This window comes from Erpetoichthys calabaricus, chromosome 2, assembly GCF_900747795.2.
Source record: "Erpetoichthys calabaricus chromosome 2, fErpCal1.3, whole genome shotgun sequence".
NCBI classification, from domain to species: domain Eukaryota; kingdom Metazoa; phylum Chordata; class Cladistia; order Polypteriformes; family Polypteridae; genus Erpetoichthys; species Erpetoichthys calabaricus.
The window spans coordinates 172,138,274-172,163,756 of record NC_041395.2 but is presented as its reverse complement, the minus strand read 5'-3'; the positions used below and the strand labels follow the sequence as shown (position 1 = coordinate 172,163,756).

Genomic DNA, 25,483 nt, shown 5'->3' with positions numbered 1-25,483 from the left:
TCAATTATTGTTTCTTTTTTAAGCCACCAGCTATGAGCTGGAAACCACAACTGTTAAACAAAAACAACCCCCCCCCCCCATTTCCTCTCCACCCAGAACACTTACTATTTGCAGCAAAACATCCCAGGCACATCACAAGGGCATGAGAATAGGATAATCAATCTACAAAGCCAACCAACCTCCCTATGCCCACACATAAACACAATTTTAAATTGTGGCTCACCTGGTATGGCACCTCACAGGACATCCAGACTGCTGAAATGTCTGCTATCACATTTGTAGTTTTAAAGAGTCTGACGCAACTCAGCTCTCCACATCCTGCTGGAGGCGGGACTCCAGGTTGGCCCCCAATGTCACAAAGCAGCAGAAGAGATGCATGCCTTTAGATGACGCATGGTTAAAGGAAAGGGGCGTTGGATTGGAGTTTAAGGTGGACTGTGACCCACCAGCATGAGAAAAGCTGACCACTGTAAAAGGACCACAGGAATGGCAGACCTTGTGGCATCACTAGGAGAACACTGTCAACCTTTTCTAAAGCTAAACATGGCAGCATCCTGGGGAGTTTTAACAGGACACAGCATAAAGTGACAAAAAAAATAAATAAAAAGGAAAAAGGCTAAAAAGTAAAATAAGCGACAACTGGACAGTGATTACTGTTTGTCTAGAATCAGCACAACTAAATCACTAATATTCACCAAGTGACCAACAGTTTTATTTTATGATTTGCCTCTTGTGGAGCAGTAGACTAGCAAAGTTGCAATATAAATCTCTTAAGCACATGCACAAGTTTTTCCCTATGAACTTCAGAAGAAATGTTAAACCCTTGCAAACAAGAGCATAATTCCTTCAGTGCTGCCAGCTTTAAGCCTTTTTAAAGTCTACTCCCAGGTAGCCTAGTTTTCCTCCTATATCTCCAAAGATGTGCCTGAGGGGTTTACGTGCTACTCTGAATTGGCCTTGTGTGAGCTGTGACCCATAGGGGGCGCTGCCGACACTTAACCCCAAACATAAACTCCACCGACTCAATTCCCAGGTTCAAATGTGCTTCTTTTATTACATACAGCACATTTTAAACGTACTTCTCTCACAGTTAACAGAGAAACTAGTTACTTTCTTTCCTTTCTTCCAACCCTCCACTCCTCCAGGCAAGTGTTGTCCTCTTCCACCAGACTCCGGCTTACCTGGATAAAACCGAGCGGCTTCTTTTACTCCTGACAGGAGTGTATTTCTAGTGCCACTATACTGCACCCAGGAAGCAATTTTGGGTCAGGCAGAACCTTATTAAAAGAACTGACAACTCCTTTCTGCAGTACCACCTGGCGGTCCCCACAAAAACCCAAAAGGACTGCCCATTATAACTACACCTTCCAGGTTTCCCTGCAAGCGTGTACTTGAGAGATCCACCTGAGGGATGCGGCCATCTAGCGTGCTGGGGAAGGAATTGCTCTGGATACACAGTCTCCCACTACCCATCCATTATGGCCTCACAGTCAAGAAAGGTGCCAGCAACCAACCCCGCCAGAATGCCTGTCCTTCCAATATGGCCACCCGTCCGGGCAAGGAACTCAGTCTCCTTCCTGGTCAGGATGATTGGCCATCCACCCTGGCACCTACAGAGTATATATACACTGAAATCGTTTGCCATCCAATACTGCAGGGATAGGCTCTGATACTGCACAACCCTGCAGATTTGAAACTGTTATGTAAAAAATAGCCAAAGTCTTACATTACGGGGCAAATAAAATGGTAGGTTCTGTTATATTTATATACTAAATTAAGTGGTTCCACGTCTCCGTTGTTTAGTTTCTCCAGATACTTGGGTATATTCCTATATCTCAAAAATGTTTATGTGAATTACGCTGTGGATTCCAAACTGGGTGCCTGAATGCACATACTCTGTGATGGACTTGTGTTCTGTCCAGGACTGGTGTGTTGAGAAGTTCTGGCCAATTTGGAATTAGATGTTTTAAATGGAAGGATTATACTGAATGTTACCAAAGCTTAAAAAGTAAAGATATAACACCCTAGCAACTCTTCAATAAAAGAACTGAAAAAAACAGAACCTGGAGAAGCAGGTGGAATGTTTTATTTAAAACACCATCAAATTTAATTCAAATTTTATGCAATATTATGTGAAATATGTACATGACACATATACCGTTAGCATTAACACATCACAGACACACTATTCAGAGTTCAAATCCTGCAACCCAACACGGTCTATGTGGAGTATGCATGTTATCCTACTATCGGAGTGTTATGTTCCAGTCAGGTTTATTGCTGGCTTAAATAAGTTTTCCTTATTTCTGAATGTTTTTATGTAGTTTTTGTTACTATGTCATTTTTGGTAATACTGTTAGGTTTATTTATGATTTAGTGTTTATATATTATGTGTTTATGCTGTTTGCTTATGTTCCTTGTTTCCTATGGGTAGAACCCCAGGATACAGAGCCACCATTGTGTCACTGCTTAAGGACCACCCTCAAGCTTTATAGTTCAGGCTGGGGAGCAGTGCATCAGAAGGTCATTGTTATTTGGAGTGCGGTTAGTGTTTTCTATAAGTTCTGTTTCGATGTTCTGGCTTTGCAAATTTCTTGCCCTATTCTTTGGATTGAATTTTTGGATTTAGATTTCAGCTTGTTAGAGTTGGGTTGCCTTTTAAGACAGACTTATTACATCTAATTTCATGCCCTTTTTCCTGTTTAATTTGTTTGTGCTCCTTAATATTATTTATAGAAATTCTTTATCTGATAAAAAGATTCTTCATTGGACTTGTCATTCAAGGTTTATCCTTTTTCTTGAAAGGCATTTTATATATTTGGGACATATCCAGTCCCTTAATTTGGGCTTGTGCGGGCCAAAGCCTACCTGTGGAATTTGGGGCCAGGTTGCATGGGGTGAATCCTATACTGTTGAAGGTCTTGGCCTGGTTTGAGGGTATTTTGGAGGCCTGCCATCTTTTTGCCATGTTTGTGTTGTGTATCCACAACACAAAGTTAGTTTTAGTAAAATTTTCTTCCCACATCATTAATTGCGTTTGTTGGTTTAATTGGCGATTCTAAGTTTTCCAATTGTAGCAGAATATGTGCCTGGGTCCTGCAATGGACATGCATCATGTCCATAGTTGTCATATCCTGCCTTGCAACTGATGCTGGTAATACAGGCTCTGATCCCCACAACTCAGAGCTGTATTTTTTAATTTCATAACAGGTAAAGTAATGGACAATTATAGAGAGTTCATGATAAACCAGATCCAGAACAGTCCACTGATTCTACATATTTTCTAAATATTGGAATTATTCTAATAATTGTCGTGGCTATTTGGTCTAAAGAAATTTCATAGTAACAAGGTACTGTCATCTGGAGATATTCTCTCGGCCTTGTCATACTGTAATTATAAGAACACCCAAATTATGTTTGCCAGCTAAGATAACACTATGAGCTGGTGTTAACCATTTATAGGACCTTTATAAAATTTGTGAAACTTTTAAGACTTATGTTCCATCTTGCTTGTTTAAGTGGGTGGGAGTATAATCAGAAGTGTTTATGCAGTTGGTGTGGTGTAGGAGTGACTAGCAGAGTGTTCAAATCCCGTGCTCCGTTTCTCTGTGTGGTGAGGTTTTCATGCATCTGGGTGAGTTTTCTCTTTTACAAACCCCAAAATGTGTTGGTTAGGTTGACTGGTGCTTGAAAAGATGCCATTTCTTTCAAGAAAAAGGGACCAAATTTACACTGACTTAATGTAAACAATTGCCTTACTGGCAAGGGTTTGTCAGAGACGATGAGAGAGAGAGTTCTTCTGCACCTGTAAACCGAGTCTTCTACATGGAAAGTCCTAGAAGGCAATCCTCAAAGATATTGAGATTATACACCTCTAAGAAGAAGACTGCAACACTCCATCAAGGCAAAAGAATGCAAGCTGCTCAGTACACTGACCCTCTAAGAGGGAAAGCAAGGCAATGAAGAACTAGAAAGAGGCCAGTTCAACTCCTCCAGACCAATGGATGGCCGCAGAGAGATCTCAGCTCTTATTTAGTTGGGACACGATTCTTAGAATGGTCAGCAGACCACTTAGGGTCTTAAAATCCAGTGACCTCCTGGATGCCAGTGTAAAATTTGCAGACCTCAGACATGATCCAATGGCTCATTTTGAAGTAATCCTGGGATGAGGCTTAAAATGAAAGTGAGGTCGGAAGATAAAATGCAAGATGGGCAAGGACTCACTGGCACATTGGGAAGAGAGAAAGAGAGACATTAGTTAGAAGAGAATGTTGTAGAAGATTCTCTCATTAGATTGGACGGCCAACACAGACTCCAGTACAGAAAACCCAGGAGGAGCTAGGTGGACAGTTGGTGGAGGTCTCAAGGACTTTATTATTGTAAAAGAGAAAGTCAAAAATGATCTCGTCTATTGCCAACTGGCAATGGTTCCTCAATTAATCAACAGACAGATATTGTACAATTACATTTTGTTTAATTTGTTCCTTTGTTCTCTGTTGTTCTGTATTTAGCAATTACTATAATCTATACTTGTATTTAAACAGAGAATTGTTCCCAACACTCTTGTACAGCACTCTTCACAGAGTATAGGCACAAAATAAGTTGTAATTGTAATATTGTGGCATTTCAGAAAGTAGAGAGATGAGAGAGAATCCAAATGCACCAGTCAGGTTAAAATGCAGAGTTTCTGGTAATTCTGAATGGTCACAGCCTTTATTCTGAATAAAAGAGATGTGTACAAGTTTTTTTTTGACTACATCGTGATCCTCAACAATGATGTGTTGAATTGATCTAGCAAATATGGGGTGTCCAGCACTGGATGCTTACAGCCAAAGCATGAGCTAAGTCTAATAAAACTTGGCTGAATTATGCCTGCAATCAAACTCTCCTTCCAATAAGCTTTGTTCTGTCCGAGTGTTTGCATTTGAATGTCTGTCATTGGCAGTTTTACTTTTCTACAGTATGTTTTTTTCCCTGACTTTTTACACCAACAGATCGTATGCATCCCTTCAGTTTCGGCTTTATAGTACAAAAAACAAATGCAAAAAAAAAATCACATTGAAAAGATGGCAGCTCAGAAATCTCTTCTTATCATCATTCACATTATTATAAATGGAAATTCACTTGTCTTGGTGTAAAGTTCCAAATACTTGATCAGCCTAAAAATGAATGAGAAAAAACGCAACCACTGCCTGCTCCATTTTGTTTCTGGAGGGTCTCAATGGCCACTGGTCTCCTTTTGGAGATTATCTTGTATTCAGGGACTAATTCATTCTTTGATTGCTGGTCCTTCTTCAATTTCATTCTTCATTTGTTGTGAAATTCTGGAGATTAAAAAGTAGGTTACACTGTACTGCTTATCTAATATTGTGCTTCCTGCCTATTCATTTTACCGTAAATGACAGCATTCTGCCACTCTGGTATGTCTGAAAAGGAAGCTTCATTATTTGTTTAAACCCTGAACTTCTTTTTAAATCAGGCAATGTTAGATAAAATGTAGAGGTGCACTGACAAACATGAACTGGATGCCTTTTTAAAAAACTGCTTTGTTAAAATGAAGGCAATCAGTAAAGACGGATTCATCTTTATAAATTAAAGGCACTCCCTGCAAATTCTCAAAAATAATAGATATATTGTAGCATTTTTGAAGAAAAGCACACACTGTATCCTGGATTTCTGCAACTCAGAATCGACATAGTTACAAAAAGCATGTTAAGGCAATTAAATAGGCCATCTAGAGAGTTTTATCGCTCATACTTCCCACCATGTGATGATCTCATTTCTGGCCTGAAGAAGCAGTGGAGCAAATTCCGTAACTAAAAACTCAAACAATGCCACCATGTCAAACAAACAAAGGTGTGATACAAATCTATGACAAGTCTCAGATGACTTGAGCCTGCCCTCAGCAAGCATGAGCTGCTACATGGGAGTGTAAACAGCCAGCGAGCTACCAAATGGGCACATACAGAGGGGCCCACGGCTAGAGCTGGTTCATAGGTGGGGTTAAACACTTTTTTGCTTTTAGAAGGCATTCTCTCATCCACTTTTCTGGTTAAAGAAGGTGCCTACACAAATAAACTATTTAAATAGTATAAAAACTAGAAGGTTGGACTTTTTGCATTCATTTTCTTTAGGGCAAAACAGTTATTCTTCAATTGCATGAAATCTGCAGTTATTCATTTAAAACGACTCAATCTAATTGAGAGTCCCGTGAGCCCAAAGCCTAACCCAATAGCATAAAGCATGAGGATGGATGGAACAAGCTCCGACTCACGTGCACATATGCACAAAAAAATTGGAATCTTTCCCCTTACCAAAAGATTAAATAAAAAAAAAAAAACTGGTTTGAAATATTGCATGCAAACACAGATCAACACAGCGCAATACACTACACGCAACAGTTAAACCATTTGCCACCATATTCCAAAACTCTGATTCAACACTGCCCACTTTAAAATACAGTATGCAATTTTCTACCTACGATATGTGCCAGATTCGGTTAGTGGAAAGTCTGGTATGTATGGAAAATATGAGCCAAATACCAAGTGGTTTTATACCGATCCAGAAGATGTAGGCAGACATCTCAGTGAGAACGATACATTGATAAATAAGGAGTGCTTCAAAATGGTAAATCATCATCCTATACTCGAACAGGAAGAAGGTCAAAAACAAGAAAGCAGCAATAGAGAAGAACGGAATGTGAAGAAGTGGGGAAAAATGAATTCTAAGACTCTAATAATACTGTGCCTTTTCTGTAACACAATATAAAATACAGAAATACTAACATAACAGCAGCTTAAAAAATCTGGCAGATCAATCAAGCAATTACCCAACTACCATCTAAGTAAACAAGCACTGGCATTCATAAATATCAAAATACAATGCGGGGCTTGAACTTCAATGTGTGACAGAGGTGGCGATTCCCTCAAGTGTAACAGCAAATAGAGGGTTTATAATCTGGGGGGACTTCAGCATAGGGTTTCTAAAGAATGTCATCATCATGAACTAACTGAATTATTTTACCATATGCACATTCTATGTTTATTTGGATATTTTCTTTCCAGTAACTGAAAAATATTGCCTATAACCGACTCAGAATATAAAAATTCAAACATGATTTTATATGTACCGTTAAATTAGTCAATCTTCTTATATAATGTGCTTCCGTGGCTGTTCGTTTGTCTGCCCAGGATTTTAAATCACCTGTACCTCGCAAACTGTTTGACCTATTGACCTGACATTTGGTACACATATACTACGTTGAAACTCTACACTACAGATTTATATTAAAAGCGAAGAGTTTTGGAATTATTACTCTTTATTTTATTGTAGAATCAACTTTTAGCAGCCAGCAGCACCGTTCTCATTCCTACCACCTTCGCTGTCACTTCCCCTACCTCTTCATATCTTAAATCATTGTACAAATATACGGTCAAAGAAGGTCAAGGGTCAACGGAGTATGGTCAAGTCAAGTGTATTCACTACATGTTTATCGTGCAGTGTGCCGTTACTGTCTAGTCCCAAGATGATATTTCCATTTAAACAAACTCTTTAAAGCTACTTTTGTAACAACATGCTTTTAAAGTCTGATTTGTCAGTGAACCAAACAGTTAGATTTGCTATTATAAGATTATATATTTGCATCATTAGCTGGTATAAAAAGTATTACTGATGAGATAATAATATTAAACGGATATGTCAAAGCACCATTAGTTCCTGATATTTGAAATTTAAATTAATTTTTATTTTCCAAATCTGTCCCTCCTTTTTTTTTTTTTTTTATATTTATCCAAACATAAGAGCTTCTTGTGTAGAATGTAAACTTGCTAGTTTTACATGAATCTGTTATTTCAGCCTTAGTTTTGATGTTTTTAAAGTTTCTTACATGATGACCAGACTTTGCTATTGCTTATGTCTGTGTAGAAATCCAGAATTTGAAAAATACTTGTACAGTCATTATCTGTACTCAAATTTATAAACTGTGAGGCAGCATTACATTCTTTAATGCACCATTCCAATTTATGATGTGTGCTTTCACTTATGGATTATTTTAAAGAACAGTAGTTTGCCTTCAAACGTCAAATGAAGGACACAAATTCAGAGTTCCCAGATTTGGATTTAACAATAAAGTATGTGGCTTTACTTGTCCTTCTAAACTGCACATTTTACTGATTATGCATCTCTGTTAACACAGTATACATTGTATTAATAGAAGTGCTCTCTCCTTCGAAGCATTCAAATACTGCATACATTTTATTTTAGTATTAACAAATGGAGCAACTCATGTCATTGCTGGTGTAAACAAGCTTAATATGCACTTTGTTCGAGACTTGCCTCGTTGTTTACTTACTGCAACTGTTGTCTGTGCTGCTATTATTCCTACATCCCAGTCCTTTATGAATAGCTGCAGATACATGCGAGGTCCCCTTCCTTGCTTTGCAACACTGAACTGGGTTTGGAATGAAAGACATTCGTCTCAGTGCTCATTAAAATCAGAGAATGAATACAAATCCACCATTAATTTAAATCGGGACTGTGCAGGACACTGCTTAAAGGTGATTAATCTTGTTATCTTTTCATCTCCTCTTGCAAATGTGTGACAACAAAAGTTAAACAATTCTATTTCATCGGTAATCTTATTTCACCTTTAAAGAACACACCAATCTGAAATAATCCATAATGGGGTAAAAGTGGAAATGAAATGAGCCTCTGTGTGTGTGTGTGTGTGTGCGTGTGTGTTCCCCCCAGTATGATTCCTGCACTCTGAGTGGACACAAAGCATTTCCAGACATAACGTTCGAGTTCTTTCTTTTCAACATGTGTTAATGCTGCATTACCATCCATCCATCCATTTTCCAACCCGCTGAATCCGAACACAGGGTCACGGGGGTCTGCCGGAGCCAATCCCAGCCAACACAGGGCACAAGGCAGGGAACCAATCCTGGGCAGGGTGCCAACCCACCGCAGTGCTGCATTACCATTGTGAGCTATTTTTATATGCAGTTTTTACTCCCGTTTAATTATGTATTATTGTTAAATCCAAAGTAATTTGTCTATTTGTAGTAACGCATGAGTGCAGTGCCGACTTTCTTTGTACTAATGATACTGTAAAAAACGCTGGTACGGTTATGGTTTTTGTGGCATCTCTAGTTGTAGCCCTCATTTACGCAACATAAAACACATAAATAACTAAATAAACAAAATAAATATCAGTGAGTCACAGAATATTGTAGTGCACGCTCATAATTCCCAGTAATGCAGTTATAGCACTTAGCAATTCACCACAACAAAAATCAAATTTATCATAGAGGCTCACCAGTCATAATGGTGGGTTCTTGTGTATGTGACAGCTAAAAAGTGCGCTTAGTCATGCTGGACGTTGAGAAAGACTGACCTAATCTGTAGTAGGCTTAGTTTCAACATGACAGGCTTGAAAATTTCACATTTCCTGATATGATACTTGTTTGATGCAAAACTGAGAAAACCATAGCAAACCCACAATTCTTGACTGAAACATAGCTTTACCAAATGAGTTGTGCATCTCTGCAGCAGTACCACACATGGCAATGTAAAAGTAATGCATTTCGTTATACAAGTATAGAATAAAATGCACTGCTTCTGCATTCCAACAACTGGTGCAAATACATTTCCAATAATTGCCTTTAGTATATTGCAACAAAAAATACTGCAACTGTCTACTGTACTGAGTTTCACCTTCTGCTCCAAACATCTGTAGCTGTCTTTTAAAATATGAAAATGGCATTTCTCATAGTGCTGAAGACCGGACTACTTGGGTGCATCCTCCCATTACTTCTCCATATATACGTTTATTCCTACCAAAGCAGTTACATGCAAAATATTTCCCCCTTCCCAAGTCTTCTATTAGATGACATGGAAGCTCACCGTGAAGCTGTTGTTGACATTTTTTGTGCTGGACTCTGCCACACTGGCATCTGTTAAATCGACTTCATCAAAGATAATGGACTGAAAGAAATAAGAAGGTAAAAATATTAGCATCACTCACAGTCTAATCTGCTCATTTCTCTTGGGCTTTTCAGAGAAGTGACCATATATACTGTTTGTTTAGCCAGAGCCCACAGCAGGTACCATCCAATGTTACATTTGCCATAACCCCTTAAACTCAGCCCCATTGTTTTGGGCCCACCAGCAGAATCTAACAAAAATGCAGAAGAGAGAAGAAAACCTTTCATTTGCTCACTGCTATAATTAATGTAAAATGGCATGATGCATACCCCAATGCCACATTCCAATGTTTTTCTTTCTTCCCTCAAAGATGGCTGAACTACTTCTTCGCACCGACACTTGCCCCCTACCCACTCATGACTTTCTTGAACATCCCGATTCATCTGATAACAATTTGACAGAATGAAATGCACTAAACAACAGGGGTGTTTCAGCTTTCAAATTACACCACGTTCCACTTTGTTATAAAGATGTTTTTGAATCTTGCAACTATTGGAGTAAACGCTACCCTTCAAAATGTTATATAGGCCCTGGGTTTGCAATAATAATTATACGTATTTATTTGAAGACAGTAAAAGCAGAGAAAAAAGCATCCTGTTTTTTTGTATTGCTTCAAAATGGTAAAACTAGATAGATTACTTGTAAATATTTCATAACTTTTTTTCTGGTTGTTCCCAACACATGCATCGACACTTTTAAAGTATTTGGAAGCTAATACCAAAGCATATGGATGTAAGAATAACATTCAAAATGCATTTTTTTGTTAAAAACATTACTGAATTTTGCAACTTTTTCTGCTGTAACACATGCATACAACATAACTAATTCCCCTGCTGTATAAAATTCTGAAAGGGGGTAGAATATGAATAATGAGTGATGGATGATGAGGTTATTGCCTGTTAAATCAAACGATCAGAGAAATAAGAAAATGTGGCGGAGTTTAAAAGGTTAACTCAATCTACAGTTCCTAACCTATTAAAGACTTTACATTGTTTTCTGAACCAGAAACCTTGCACATGTTTATAACTAAAACCTAAGTAGGTAACAAAATTTGAAGGGAGTTCACAAATCTAGATATCTTCACTGTGGAAAATGTTTTTACTATTCTGAGCAACACTGTGAAGGTCCAGTCACAGCTCAAAACCAGATGTTAGGGCTCGCCACTCATCTCTCTGCACCGAAACCTCCATTCTAACACCTTCCGTTTGCCTGTAAAGCCCTCAACTGCATGTAAAAACAAATGTTGTGAACACAGCTCATACCTTGGCTGTTTTTGCATAGTAAAGTGTCCTCCCTCGAAGCTTGAAGTAACGTTTCTTCCAGCGTTGAAATGAGCTGGTCTGTTTCATCAGCAGGCCTTCTTTAATGATTGTCTGGAAAAGAGAAGATCCTTGAGAAAGGGAGTACAGTGACCCTCCACCTCACCGTGGATCAGGTTCCCATCCAGCCTCAGCCAAGATCACCTTTGGAGAGCTCAATGTGCAATCCGATACAGAATTGGACACAGATATGTCTGTGCTCTACTATTTAACCTCCACAGTTTCTCTAATCTCATCTCTGGTTATCATTATGAAGCATGCATAGTATCTTTGTCTTGGAGAAAGACTGTGGTAAAGTTAAGCATGGTGATGCAATGTCACATACAAGACAGACCGAATTGTGAGAGGAGGTTTTGTCACTAGGCCAGACATCCAGCTTTGTGCGTCCCACTTACAGCTGCACCAATGATCAGGTATTTGTGACCCAACCCCATTAAATAAACATAGATATACAATGGAACACATTAGCTAGCTAGTGCAACTTTTCATGTTAACAGTGGACGGCATTAAGAATAATAGGCACAGGGCGCGTCTGGCTCCAGGCATTATCCCCTTGTAAGCTTAAATAGGTGTTGCTTGAACACTGGATTATATTACATTAAGCAAAATTCTGTTCTTGGAGGTTGGTTTTTCCAACATTTTAGGTGTTACATCCAAGAAGAATTTTTTTTATAGCAGTGCTCCACTGTAAGAATTGTGCGCCCATTTAATTCAGCCTCTAATTTACAAATAGTTGTATCCAAATGTATCAGTTTAAGACAATTACAATGCTATCATTAGCCCAGACTGAAATATGAGATTGTAGCTTATCTACAGCCCCATCCACCTGTGATCCTTTTCACATTAAGAGAGCACGCTGTACAAATTGAACAATATTAATACATCCATCCATCCACCCATCCTCTTCCGCTTATCCGAGATCGGGTCGCATATAAAATAATATTTCATCCTATAAAGCTATCAGTGCTTCTTTGGCAACTTTGGCCTTTGATCTGAATGAACATCATTTCGTAGTTTTGACTGCAACAGCAGAACAAATCACATTATAATGTCAAGGTTGTCATCTTGTACTCGGACTGGAGAAGGCTAAATGGCTATCTAATTCAGGAAATATTTTTTTGTAATGTTAGGGGAATCTTGAAATGAAGATAAGTTGGCAAGAAGAGCAGCTTTTAAAAAGGAGTTATTTGGTACAACTTAATGATTACTGACAGATTCTAAGTATATTTAAAATTTAATTTTATTGTATTTGGGTAATTTGTTGGTCATAAATATTAATTTTTGCTTATTCTAAGTTTCACTTGGGCTTAGTAAATGTTTATCAATGATGTCATTAAGCTTACAGTAGGTGGCTGTCATCTCTAGGACACTTGTGTTGTGTGATGTCATGGTGGCCACTCTATAGCACATGTGTAGATTTTAACCGGAAGACACCTAGTTATTAAAAAGCTTGTTTTTTTTTTTTTTGGTGTAGATAGCTACAGTAGGTATTCCTTACTGATATCGGCAGGTGCCACGCTGATCTTACCCAGAATGGTCCTGGCATGCATGGAATGTGATGTCATCAGAACGACTATTTAAAAGGCTGGAACATGCATTTACGGATCAACCAAGATTGGTGTGCTGATAAAGGATTCTTGCATGTGAAAATTCTGGTTTAAGAACTGGACTTTTTGTGCTATGGAAGTATGATTTTAGGTTAGTGTATTTTGGGTGGACGTAGCTGAAAATGTTAACCACAAAGCCAATCTATTTCCTGGTCTCCTCTCATTAAAGAACCAACTGCCTTGCCCTGAGTTAGTACACTTTACGTCAAAATTCCCTGAAGGTCACTCCATGCAATGACAATTGTCAACCAGTTTGTCTGCCCAATGGAAGAAATCCCATGTTAACATTACAAAGTTACTATATGTGCTGCTTATTTTATAAGTGGCTTTGTAATGAGTTTTTTTATTTTATTAAATAAAACTCTTACTTCATTTCTGCATTTTATTTTAGAGAAGATGTAGCTTTCTAGCGAATAAACGGTGTTACCAAGACTACAGTTAGGTCCATAAATATTTGGACAGAGACAACTTTTGTTCTAATTTTGGCTCTGTACATTACCACAATGAATTTTAAATGAAACAATTCCGATGCAGTTGAAGTGCAGACTTTCAGCTTTAATTCAGTGGGGTGAACAAAACGATTACATAAAAATGTGAGGCAAATAAAGCATTTTTTTAACACAATCCCTTTATTTCAGGGGCTCAAAAGTAATTGGACAAATTAAAATAACTGGAAATAAAATGTTCATTTCTAATACTTGGTTGAAAACCCTTTGCTGGCAATGACAGCCTGAAGTCTTGAACTCATGGACATCACCAGATGCTGGGTTTCCTCATTTTTAATGCTCTGCCAGGCCTTTTTGCTGTTTGTTTGTGGGCCTTTCTTTCTGTCTGAAGTTTAGTCTTCAACAAGTGAAATGCATGCTCAATTGGTTTAAGATCAGGTGACTGACTTGGCCATTCAAGAATTTTCTACTTCTTTGCTTTAATAAACTCCTGGGTTGCTTTGGCTGTATGTTTTGGGTCATTGTCCATCTATATCATGAAATGCAGCACAATCAATTTGACTGCATTTAGCTGGATTTGAGCAGACAGTATGTCTCTGAACACCTCAGAATTCATTCGTCTGCTTCTGTCCTGTGTCACATCATCAATAAGCACTAGTGTCCCAGTGCCACTGGCAGCCATGCACGCCCAAGCCATCACACTGCCTCCACCGTGTTTTATAGATGATGTGGTATGCTGTGGATAATGAGCTGTTCCACGCCTTCTCCATACTTTTTTCTTGCCATCATTCTGGTAGAGGTTGAGCTTGGTTTCATCTGTCCAAAGAATGTTTTTCCAGAACTGTGCTGGCTTTTTTAGATGTTCTTTAGCAAAGTCCAATCTAGCCTTTCTATTCTTGAGGCTTATGAGTGGCTTGCACTTTGCAGTGCACCCTCTGTATTTACTTTCATGCAGTCTTCTCTTTATGGTAGACTTGGATATCGATACGCCTACCCCCTGGAGAGTGTTGTTCACTTGGTTGGCTGTTGTGAAGGGGTTTCTCTTCACCATGGAAATGATTCTGCGATCATCCACCACTTGTCTTCAGTGGATGTCCAGGTCTTTTTGCGTTGCTGAGTTCACCAGTGCTTGCTTTCTTTCTCAGGATGTACCAAACTGTAGATTTTGCCACTCTTAATATTGTAGCAATTTCTCGGATGGGTTTTTTCTGTTTTCGCAGCTTAAGGATGGCTTCTTTCACCTGCATGGAGAGCTCCTTTGACCGCATGTTGTCTGTTCACAGCAAAATCTTCCACATGTAAGCACCACACCTCAAATCAACTCCAGGCCTTTTATCTGCTTGTTTGATAATGACATAACGACGAACTTGCCCACACCTGCCCATGAAATAGCCTTTGAGTCAATTGTCCAATTAATCCCTGAAATGAAGGGATTGTGTTAAAAAATGCTTTAGTTGCCTCACATTTTTATAGAATCGTTTTGTTCACCCCACTGAATTAAAGCTGAAAGTCTGCACTTCAACTGCATCCGAGTTGTTTCATTTAAAAATCATTGTGGTAATGTACAGAACCAAAATTAGAAAAAAGTTGTCTCTGTCTCTATTCTCTAGGACTTGTAAGGGAAAAGCTAGCATTGCTTTTAATTGTGTGCTTTTTACCAAGAAAGGTATGGAGAAAGTTAAATGCAGGCACAGAACAAGAAGTGCTGACAAGCAGGTGTTTTAGCTTAATGACGACATCATAATGTCAGACAGCCGGGTGGGGGAGGTGTAAGGGGAGCAGACACAGGTGGATGAAGACGACCATTCAAGGGGCTCATGAGAAAGGTAAAAAAAAGTTTCAGAGGACAGTGTGGACTAGGTATTAGATAACTTTAGAAAAAGGGATCTAATAGATCGGTTATTCTTTTTAACCATCAACTAAAGAAATTGAAAGGAATAAAAATTGATTTTAACACAGTATTGAATTCTGGGATGCAAATAGACATGCTAATACAGAGAGCTCTGAGAGAAATATGCAAATATACATTAAACGTTAGGAAGAAGTGTTAACATGTTATGTTTAAGCTCAGATAAGCTAACCAGCCTGTGTATGTCTAAAATAGGGATTTTGGGGACTTTAAGTTAATTGTGAGGTACAAGTTAAATAACAAAGTAACTTATGGTTGACGAAAGAGTAAAGTCTCAACAGTCCAATTTTTGGCTAATGTCAGTTACTAAAAATAGCCATCGAGCCACTGTATAAAACAAGGCACCGATTGGCATGATGCAGATGTATATTCCACTCTGGAGGGAGATGAATGTGAAGTAAACAATGTGCCCGCTTTCAAAATGAAGGCATGTAGCAGGTATTAAAAACCCAGTGTTTGCTATGAAAAGGTGAGTTAAGGAGAATTACATGCTGTCTAAAGACAAAAGTGTAGCTCCTGCTACAAAGTGAAAAATGAAAGCAAGGCCTGCTTCGTTATGGCACCTTTTTAAGGAATACCTTGAATGGACTCTTTAAAATTATATAAGCATCTTTCCTCTGGTTATACTGAGGCTAAGCTTGCTGTTTTGGACACTTGACTTGAATCGTTCACATTGTATCTGTTCTTTCACTTTTGACTTCTTGTATTTAATGCCTGGTTACTCTTCAAATAAACATAAGTAGTCATTAAATTAGAATTTGAATATTTCCTCACTGAGACTTGCCTCGTTTATTAAAATCATCTGCCCCTAGTGTTCTTGTTCAAGTGATTTGCAATTTTTTTAGCTCTTTCGGGGTAACGATGAGAGAGCGGAGGGACCCTGCTAAGGAATTCTAAGACTGAGGTGGCCAGTCTCTATTGCTCCGTTTGATATGTGCAGCCCTTTCAAAGGTTATCTGGTAAGTCCCAACAGGCGTGCAGCTCTTGACGATGCTCCTGGCCTTTGCCAAGGTATTCTGAAGTATAGCTCTTTCAGGGCTGGCCCCGGTGAAGGATTCTTGCTTGCTCTATTTTGAAGCTAAAGTCGCCAGTCCTGGCTATATTCCTCGATTTGATTTAGGTGTTTGAGATATGAGTGAATGTCATACAGATACGTAACATGGAGTCTACTTGTAAATTCAAGGTAATAATTTAGGCATTTCCAGTATTAATAATAAAAAGGACTCTGGAGGGAAAAAGTGCCTTTTGTGGACACAAATCACCAGTTCATTAAAATAGATTGTGCAGTTAACATCAATCATGCTCTTCATGAAGCATGCCATAACAATAAGCACTTGAGGTGTGGTATCAGGATACAAAAGGACTCATGACCTTCAGTTTGCCATTTACATAACACTTGCTGGCACACCACTGGCTAGGTAGACGTTTCTGTTGTGTATAATAAAGCTGTTAAAAGGTGCATTGCTAGATATAAGTGAAATGGCACCATAAACAAGTCTCATACTGAAATTTTGACTGTGTCAAAACCTGCAACCAGGCACAGCAAATTGAAGGAGGATAGTCATTTGTCACTAGATGCAGCAAGCCTAACGCATATAAGAATAAACTTGTTACATGAACTTTGAACAGCCATTGACAAGCCCACACTATGCAACTTCCAATATACTGGCTAATTTTTCCAGAGTTTTCTAAATGTCTGGTTAAAAAGATCAGTTGAGTCTGAATAGAAATGTACAATAGCTTCGTCATGGCTTCCTAATATCTACAGTATGCAGGTATATATGATTTTGTAAAATTGTTTGTGTAGCTCTGTCTGAATTTAGAAAGTTATATTTTCCCTTTACTGAAGGCATAATTGTAGCATAACGGACAGCTGTCCCATATAATAGTCATTTGTAAGCTGGTGGTGAAGATGCTCGACTTTATGTATCATATACTGTACTATCCATTATAGTTTTGATGTGTGACTATTTCTGTTGGTGTTATGAATTGTGTGAAAGTTGTTAAAAAGTTATTCCCTATACACCCTGTCGTTTACTGTAGTCCAATACAGGTCTGCTTTTGACTGTGCACTGGTTACTGTGTAGTTATCAAGGATGATTAAAGCTGCCGGGTATGTACACAAGCTTCAGTTTTTCTTAACTTTTATATGTCTAACATAAAAAGTCAATGTTTCCATCCATAGTATGTGATATGTTATGAAGGACTGCATAAATAACATCCTTTAAAGATTACTCTACACAGTTATAAAAATCTTCCTGATTTCACAATTATGCCTTGCCAATTTGTCGAATTTATAAACCACTTATCCGGTAGATGTATAACAAAACGGTTCCTCCCTGTGTGGATAGCGCTTTGAGTACCGAGAAAAGCGCTATATAAATGTAATGAATTATTATTATTATTATTATTATTATTATTATTAAAACCACTCAGCCATGTTTCTAAGAACATCATTTACAACTGCATTACAAATTAACAAAAGCTGAATTTAAAAATACTCTTGGCTTAGGTCGAAAGCTGACCACTGTCTATATTTTTCACTTCAAGTGTTAACTGGCAGTTTATTAAAGAAAGACATCCAAGTAGGAGGCCTTCAAATGCAGATGTGAGTTTTATACTCGCAGGATGTGACTGGTAATTACCGTAAATGCTGGGCATTAAGAAGCATGCCAGGTGCAATGTCATCATAATTTAATTTTTAAGAATAAGTTCACAAAGCCTACAGTATTGTGAAGGACAGCTCCCACCCTCCCCTCGTCTACTGGCCGCACTTCTATCTAGCAGAATATACTGCAGCATCCAAACCAGGTCTGCCAGGGCTGTTCAGACGCTGAACTCTGTGCTGCCCTCAGATCTGCTCCTGGTAGCTTATTTATATGCAGTACTTTTTTTTAGATATTTATTTATTACTATCTACTCATTAACCTATTATTTAGATATTTATTGTATAATATTCTTTACGTCTTCTGCACTTGTCTGTATTGCACTGGAATGTATGACAATAAAGTCACTTGATATGAATTGATGTTGGGAATCCTAATTTACAGCAGATATAAAAAGAGGACTGTCCAGGTAAGGTCTCGTCGCCCCATATAGGGCATTAGCATTGCTTTACTAATTCAGAAATGGTGGTCTTTCATAGTAATTTAAACCCATTTTGTCAACATATGGTGTCATTTTACAGAGACTCTAACATTAAAGGGTTTAACCCAAATATTTTTTGACAATTAACCACTGCTTGTTTGTAATAAAAAAAAAAGTTGCAATTCAAGAAATTGTAGTTACTGGCTACACACAAACCTTTCAAAAATAACACAGCAGCGATCAATTAATGTTCATTATTTAATTGCAAAAGTAAGTCCTATACATGTTCTCATGGTTTTTAAGACTTATATAGCCTTTGCAATTTGTTCCAAATCACAAAACACACCCAACATTTCATAAAACCTAGTATGAAAAAAAATAAATAAACAAAATGTAGCATGACGTTTCAAACAAGACAAAAATGTTACAATGGAGTCTAGATGTCCGTTGTGCATGCCTCCTATACTCCTCTCCAGTTCCAGTTAGACAAGGCAACTATGAATTCTGGGACACCTTTTATGCTGCCAACAATGACTGCACTTCTCATTATCGGGTGTCCGCCTCAGTTTCTCATTCTAAGACAACTCAGAGTCCTGTCAATTTCCATGGAAGAAAGGACCAATGGGCTCATATTGTAGCTTACCATACCTTTGGATATACATTCGCATCTACAAATGAAAAATATTCTTCATGTATAAACAGCAATGAACACTGTCTAGTGACATTGAAACACTCAGATAAGGGGGCACAACATGCAATGTCAAAATTTAACGGATATTATAGAAAAGTATCCACTGATGTCAAAACCTGCATTTTAATGTTCAATTGCAGAGGCTTTGGACTTATCCTGGCAACAGCAGGCACATGGCAGGACCCAGCTCTAGAGGGTACACACATCAGGACATTTTACAAGCACCATTCTGCCCAAAAGCATTTATTTGATAGGAATGGTGGGAAAAATAGTACAATTTCTAGTGGAAACCCATGCAAACTCCATATAGAAGGTGCAGCAAAAATCAAAGTGCAGTAACACAGAATGCTACCGGCTGCACCACTAAGCTGCCTCGCCTCACATAGCTAGTTAAAGAAAAATAAAAATAGTATTGGCAGGCAGCCAACGCGGTGTTGAGTTCACATACAGGAACTGAAATGTGTATTTAAGAATGTGTTGGTAATGAAAGGTGTGGGTATTTGAGACAAAAGGAAACTGGCTGTTCTTCACGAAAGCAAATATGTAATGAAATTGAATCAATGTGTTAAACTTTGTACTGCGACAGCATTAACTTGACTAGCTTGTAACCTTCACTCTCTATATGGATATGAGCACATGCAGTCCATTAGGACCAATCACATGAACTCAAATGATGCATGTGTGCCACTTACAAAACTGAAACATGAGAACTACAAGTAACCAAATAAGCCACACTGTACTCCGCACCATGACAGTGTGTCGCTGCAGCCACACGACTGAAATTCTTCTAGCGTAGATTGGACAAATTCACCATCCTTCAACAACATCCTTTACAGAACTTAAAGTCTGGCAGCTTGAGGACTTATGACGCAAATGAGATATAAATAGCTGGCCTCGCATACCGCATCCTCTCCTATTTACAAGACTTCCTGTTACTTTGTGGCTTGTGTGAACCTTTGTAAACTTTCGCAGAGCTAAACTTAGATGGCCACCTATTTTTGGTTCAGCTGCACTCCAACACTGATTTTGGTATGTTCAGAATAAAAAAAAAATATTTGTCATCCTTATGTCGATTTGGGGGCATCAGTGAAGTGGGGTTTGGGCAGCTCCGCCTCAGCACTGCACCCCAGTTTACTCCATAGTATAACAGCCCACAACTCCAATGCTCAAAAGACAAAGCTGTGATCTTCCTCCCACATCCCAAAGACGTGTGTGTGTTGAGTTGATTGGCAACTCTAAATTGGCCCCATATGACAGAACGTGGGTGTATGCATCCTATGAAGGACTGGCACTTTGTCCAGGCTTGGTTCCCAACTAGTTTCTAGCCCTGCTGGGATAGGCTTCTAGCCCATGAGCTTGAACTAGGAAAGCAGTTTAGAAAAATGGATGCACAGGTGGATAAAAAGAGCCATTTTGGGATGTTCAGAATTAGAAACCATGAGCAATGGCACAAAACTACACTTTAATATTAAAATCAATCAATCACTTAAACAATTATGAAGATAAGTAAATTAGAGATAACAACAAATAAATAAATAAATAAAAACACACAACATACACTGGCTGTCAGCATTTATAATACGTGATGGGTGTGGACAGCCTTTTGTGATGGGTAACATGGGTGAGCTGGCATCCTGAGCAGGATGGATGGCTGCTTACCTGGCAGTGAGGCCCCTTTAATGCAAGGATATGGGAGGACAGCCATCCCAACCAGGTTGGATAATTGTGCCTTTGCTCATCAGGAAGCACTTATAAATGGATGGGCAGGGGCAGACTGCTTCCCAATGCCAAACATTTCCCCAGCATCCCCATTTGAAGGCACTCTCAACCATACCTATTCATATTCAGGCAATTTATGCAGCTTTTCAGGATCCAGGACGACACATAAATGAGAATGCCTGGACACTTTAAAACAGGAGACAAACGTGCCAACTTCAAAAATTGTAAAACATGACTGCATAATTAAAAATCCGACAGCAGAATTCACCACATTAGCACAACTGCACTGCAATCTGGGTTCTTCCCTTATTCAGCCGCAAAGTCTCATGTGTTTGGCCCAAAAGACTGTTTTTCCCTTTTTTTTTTTTTTTTTTTTTTTTTTTTTTTTATACCCGGGCAACACCATGTGCTTCAGATAGTTGTAAATAAATGGTAAACACAAACATTCTCTTTAGTAAAGTCACAACTTCAAATGAATTACTTCCACCTCAAAGCGCTTCCTATGGACAGGAAGTACTTCTGGGTCTGGAATAAGAGGAGTAGCTCTGCCTCAGTCAGGTCAAGTAGGAGTCTGGAGAGGAGCTGGACTACTTAGAAGTAGAGGAGGAAAATTTCAACTGCTGTGCAGACTTGAATTCACAAGAGAAAACCCTCTTAAAAATGTCCTGCGGTGGGTTGGCACCCTGCCCGGGATTGGTTCCTGCCTTGTGCCCTGTGTTGGCTGGGATTGGCTCCAGCAGACCCCCGTGACCCTGTGTTCAGATTCAGCGGATTGGAAAATGGATGGATGGAAACCCTCTTAAAAAGGTAGCCTGTTGGGGGGGGGGGGTGGGGGGGGGGTGGGGGGGAAAGAAGATGTATGTGTTTTGAACCTGGGGATATGTCTGTGCAATATTCTCCCTGCTGCCCCCTAGTGGTTACAACAGAAAACACACTAGACATCTCAATATGAACATATGACACAAAGTGACAAAAGCAAGCTCGTTTTAGATTGTCTACTAAGGACAAATGCCTTTGAAATAGACAGCAGGACTTAAAGCTGCCATTTTGTGAAAATGCAGTGTGTGTCCAGGGATGACCCCACTTTGTTACTCAAGGATGCCACTTGTCTCATAGATGAGGATGATTTTACAACAATCGTCCATCCATCCATTATCCAACCCGCTATATCCTAACTACAGGGTCACAGGGGTCTGCTGGAGCCAACCCCAGCTAACACGGGACACAAGTCAGGAAACAAATCTGCCCACCACATCCAACAATCCTCTAAAAATAATTTTTCCATTTTGCAAACTTCAACTGGAAGAAACAGTTGTCAGAAGAACAAAAACAATCAGGTTCTGTTACAGTAAGTGTATCTATCTTGTTAGCCATAGCGCCACATAACTCAGCACTCATGCGTCAAAGTTCCATGTGACTATATGAAGTTTGCAAACTGCCTTCCACACCCCAAAACCACTTTGTTTTTATTTTAATTTCACATTTTCATTGCACACATTTTAGCTGAAGGGCAACATCATGCCAAACAGTTAAGATGCTTACTTTTCTTGCGACCTGTACTTTAGCTTCCTCCATACTCGCTACTGTTTACATGAAAACTCCCCTTATGATGGTTGTTGCAAAGCAATAAGTGAATATGTAGCGGTCTCTTAGGAAAGACAGTGCCAATATTAATTGCTTCCAACTTCCTTTTAATGTTGTAAATATAACTCTAAAAGACGGAAAGAAGTTGAAACCTTTTCCACTTCAAAGTGAATGGATTTAACAAATTTTCAAGAGTTTTGTTTCACATTTCCTACATAGGTCATCACTAAGCCCCTCAAGGATGCTTTTTGTTTTATTAAATTATAAGTAATGCTTCACAAAAATTTGAAAAACAGCACTGAAATCATCCTTGAAGCATAAACATGGAATAAGCTCCTATATTCTTGTCCTGTGCCTGCTTGTTTATGTGATTTCATCTGGGTTGGAAAATGTCTTCAAACTCTACAAATCTTAATATACACTCGCATCATGGTAGGACAAAACCTTACATAACTTTCAGGAGGCTGATCACAGGGATTTAATTTCATAACTATACCACCATCACTTGCATCTGAAACAGTGGACTGTGTCAGGAGTGTTTATTTTTTGCGTTTAGTGTTGTTGGGTATCTTTTGTATCTGTAATATTAATTAATTTTGTTGTTTACTATCATACATCCATCCATCCATTATACAACCCGCTATATCCTAACCACAGGGTCACGGGGATCTGCTGGAGCCAATCCCAGGCGCAAGGTAGGAAACAAACCCCGGGCAGGGCGCCAGCCCACCGCAGTACTATCATCCATCCATCCATCCATTTTCCAACCCGCTGAATCCGAACACAGGGTCACGGGGGTCTGCTGGAGCCAATCCCAGCCAATACAGGGCGCAAGGTAGGAAACAAACCCCGGGCCGGGCGCCAGCCCACCACAGTACTATCATACATACACAAAAAAATTATTATAATAAGTTCCATTTTGCATAAAGTTCACTAAGGAACTGCTGAACTACGTACCTTGTCTGGGGGATGCCACGCGTCTTTGTCTCAGCAGGCAGTCTTACACACTTGGTCCGATTGCGCAGTGATCATTCTATCTTGCGTTTCTTGCATGGTATTTAGTAATCACGGGACCAAAACATATTTGTGGATTTTCACATTCACAGAGTTTTTAACACTAGAATTACCAGAGCCTACGAAAAAACTTGTAGATCCAGCCCACCTTAAATCCCATTGCACCTCTCCGTCAGCGTCTTTTGTCCTGTAAATGTGCCAATAAAGACAAGCAGCAAGCAGCCTGCTATTCCATCCCCCCACCACCGCAGAACGTGCACAAAGTTCTCTCAGCTCATGCCTTGATTATCTGGGAGTGAAGTGCTGGAGTTTTAGAGTGGAAATAATAGATTGTTATTTAGAACACACAGATTTCATGTCTGTTCTATTTCTACAAGAATCTGTGTAAACACATTGTTAAAACAGAAACAGTTTTCATATTTTAGTAGTAAATGACAAAATGTTGGCATAAACTATATAATGTGTGAGGCCTGAAGTCCAAAGATCAAATAAACACTTTCACAAATGGTTCAAGGATAAAACAATAGTTTCCATGGCGTAACGGTAAGATTTGCTGACTTATAATCAAGAGACCCCGGTTCAATCATGACTGCCTCCTATATTTGCTGTTTTCAGTAGTGAGCTGCTTTTATTGTTAATATTATACAGTACACACATACATTTGGTTTGCGTCTGTACGGTGTACATATATAAAAGTTATTTTTTTTCCCCCACTTTTATTCTCTCAGACACAATCACGATACATACTACCGCCCTAGTGGTGTTTTAAGGCAATGGAACTGGACATTCTCTGATCTGGAGGGATAAAAGCTGACACACAAACACTGGTGAATCTGCCTTCATCGTATCTCACCATCACTTGATTTTTTTTTTTTTTTTTTTAATTCAGTTTTATTGAGTGTTCCTGCTCACGCTGAATTAGTATGCAACTTATGGTCTATGATGTCAAAAAAAAAAAAAAAAAAAAAAAAAAAAAACAGAGACATAGGTATATATGAAATTTGGAATTATTCATTTTATGTATCGTACATTTCGGAAAACATTGTGGCACGGATGCAACATTATTCATATTCATTCGCATAACATCTTGCAGTTGTAATCAGTGACCGCGTGTGAACCTGCTTATCAAGAGAAGGGAAAGAAACAAGCTACAGCTTGGACCCTGAACAGAGGTCTTCAGTTGAGAGCATGTGCAGTTCAGCCCTTGTCCTCTTTCTTCCCCATTCACACTTATGACATCAATTTGCCTCACCCGTAGCCTCATTTATAAAATTTTCTGTGGTTTTAAGGTAAAAATATGCACACAGCAAAAATCAGATTTATAAAACCGGGCATATACCCTGTACATACATTTATAAATCACAATCACCTTGTAAATATGCATATGTGAATGTGCCTCAAATGCCACCATGAAAACATCCATATATGGACCATGTAAATCAACCTCATACATGTGCAGTCATGATGCTGCAGAACTTAATTGGCTGGTAGAGCAGCCTCCCACCTGATGCATCAAGACATTGCCACTTGCATTCAGTGCTCCGCAAATGAGAGTGCAAGATTATGTGTGGCATTATTGCGCCTCTCCTCAGAGTTCCAAGGGTCTGGGAAAGGTGTAAAGAACCATCATCTGAATGGGTAGCCACTATCACCTGGCACAGGTCATCATGCGATTGCTGTTACAGTACAGGGGTCAGGCAGTTACCTTACCAATAAGCCAACAATCACATACAGTACCATCACATCTGTCAAAGCTATTTTGCCTCAGAATAAATTAATCACAGGTTGACCCAGACCACCGAGCCACAGTGTTTGCCAGTCACATCTTGAATGACTTGTGCATTAATGAAAAGCAACTGCTCACAGTTAACAAAAGCAGCTTCATTCTCACTAGATGCCCTTCTTATAATACGAGTGCATTAAAGTGTTCTGATTAAGTCAGGAAAACCAGACACTGCTACAAATTGCCTTTTTATGTTGGCAAAAGCTTGATGCATGTACACCCACTTCATTTGAAAACTGGATGTAGTGTCTCACCGGTTGGTTAAATGGCTTCTAACACATTGAGTCTCATATAATGAAGCATCACACAGATATTCATGACCTGTCGGTCAATTCCCTGA

The 25,483-nt window shown here is 39.0% G+C and overlaps 1 protein-coding gene across 5 annotated transcripts in view; it reads right to left on the bottom strand.

Annotated features, from left to right (window-relative positions):
* The window catches only part of LOC114646550 (diacylglycerol kinase delta-like), a 133,967-nt gene that overhangs the window by 92,205 nt on the left and 16,279 nt on the right, over positions 1 to 25,483 (bottom strand). For 3 of the 5 annotated variants that reach the window (XM_051923580.1, XM_051923577.1, XM_051923576.1), the window contains exons 2-3: positions 11,247 to 11,357; positions 9,904 to 9,984 (exon numbers count right to left, since the gene is read on the bottom strand). In XM_051923580.1, the coding sequence (XP_051779540.1) occupies positions 9,904 to 9,984; positions 11,247 to 11,357 (192 nt within the window). Of the gene's footprint in view, positions 1 to 223; positions 275 to 9,903; positions 9,985 to 11,246; positions 11,358 to 11,447; positions 11,679 to 25,483 lie in introns of those variants that run through there. The other 2 variants (XM_051923578.1, XM_051923579.1) reach the window with 2 other exon arrangements.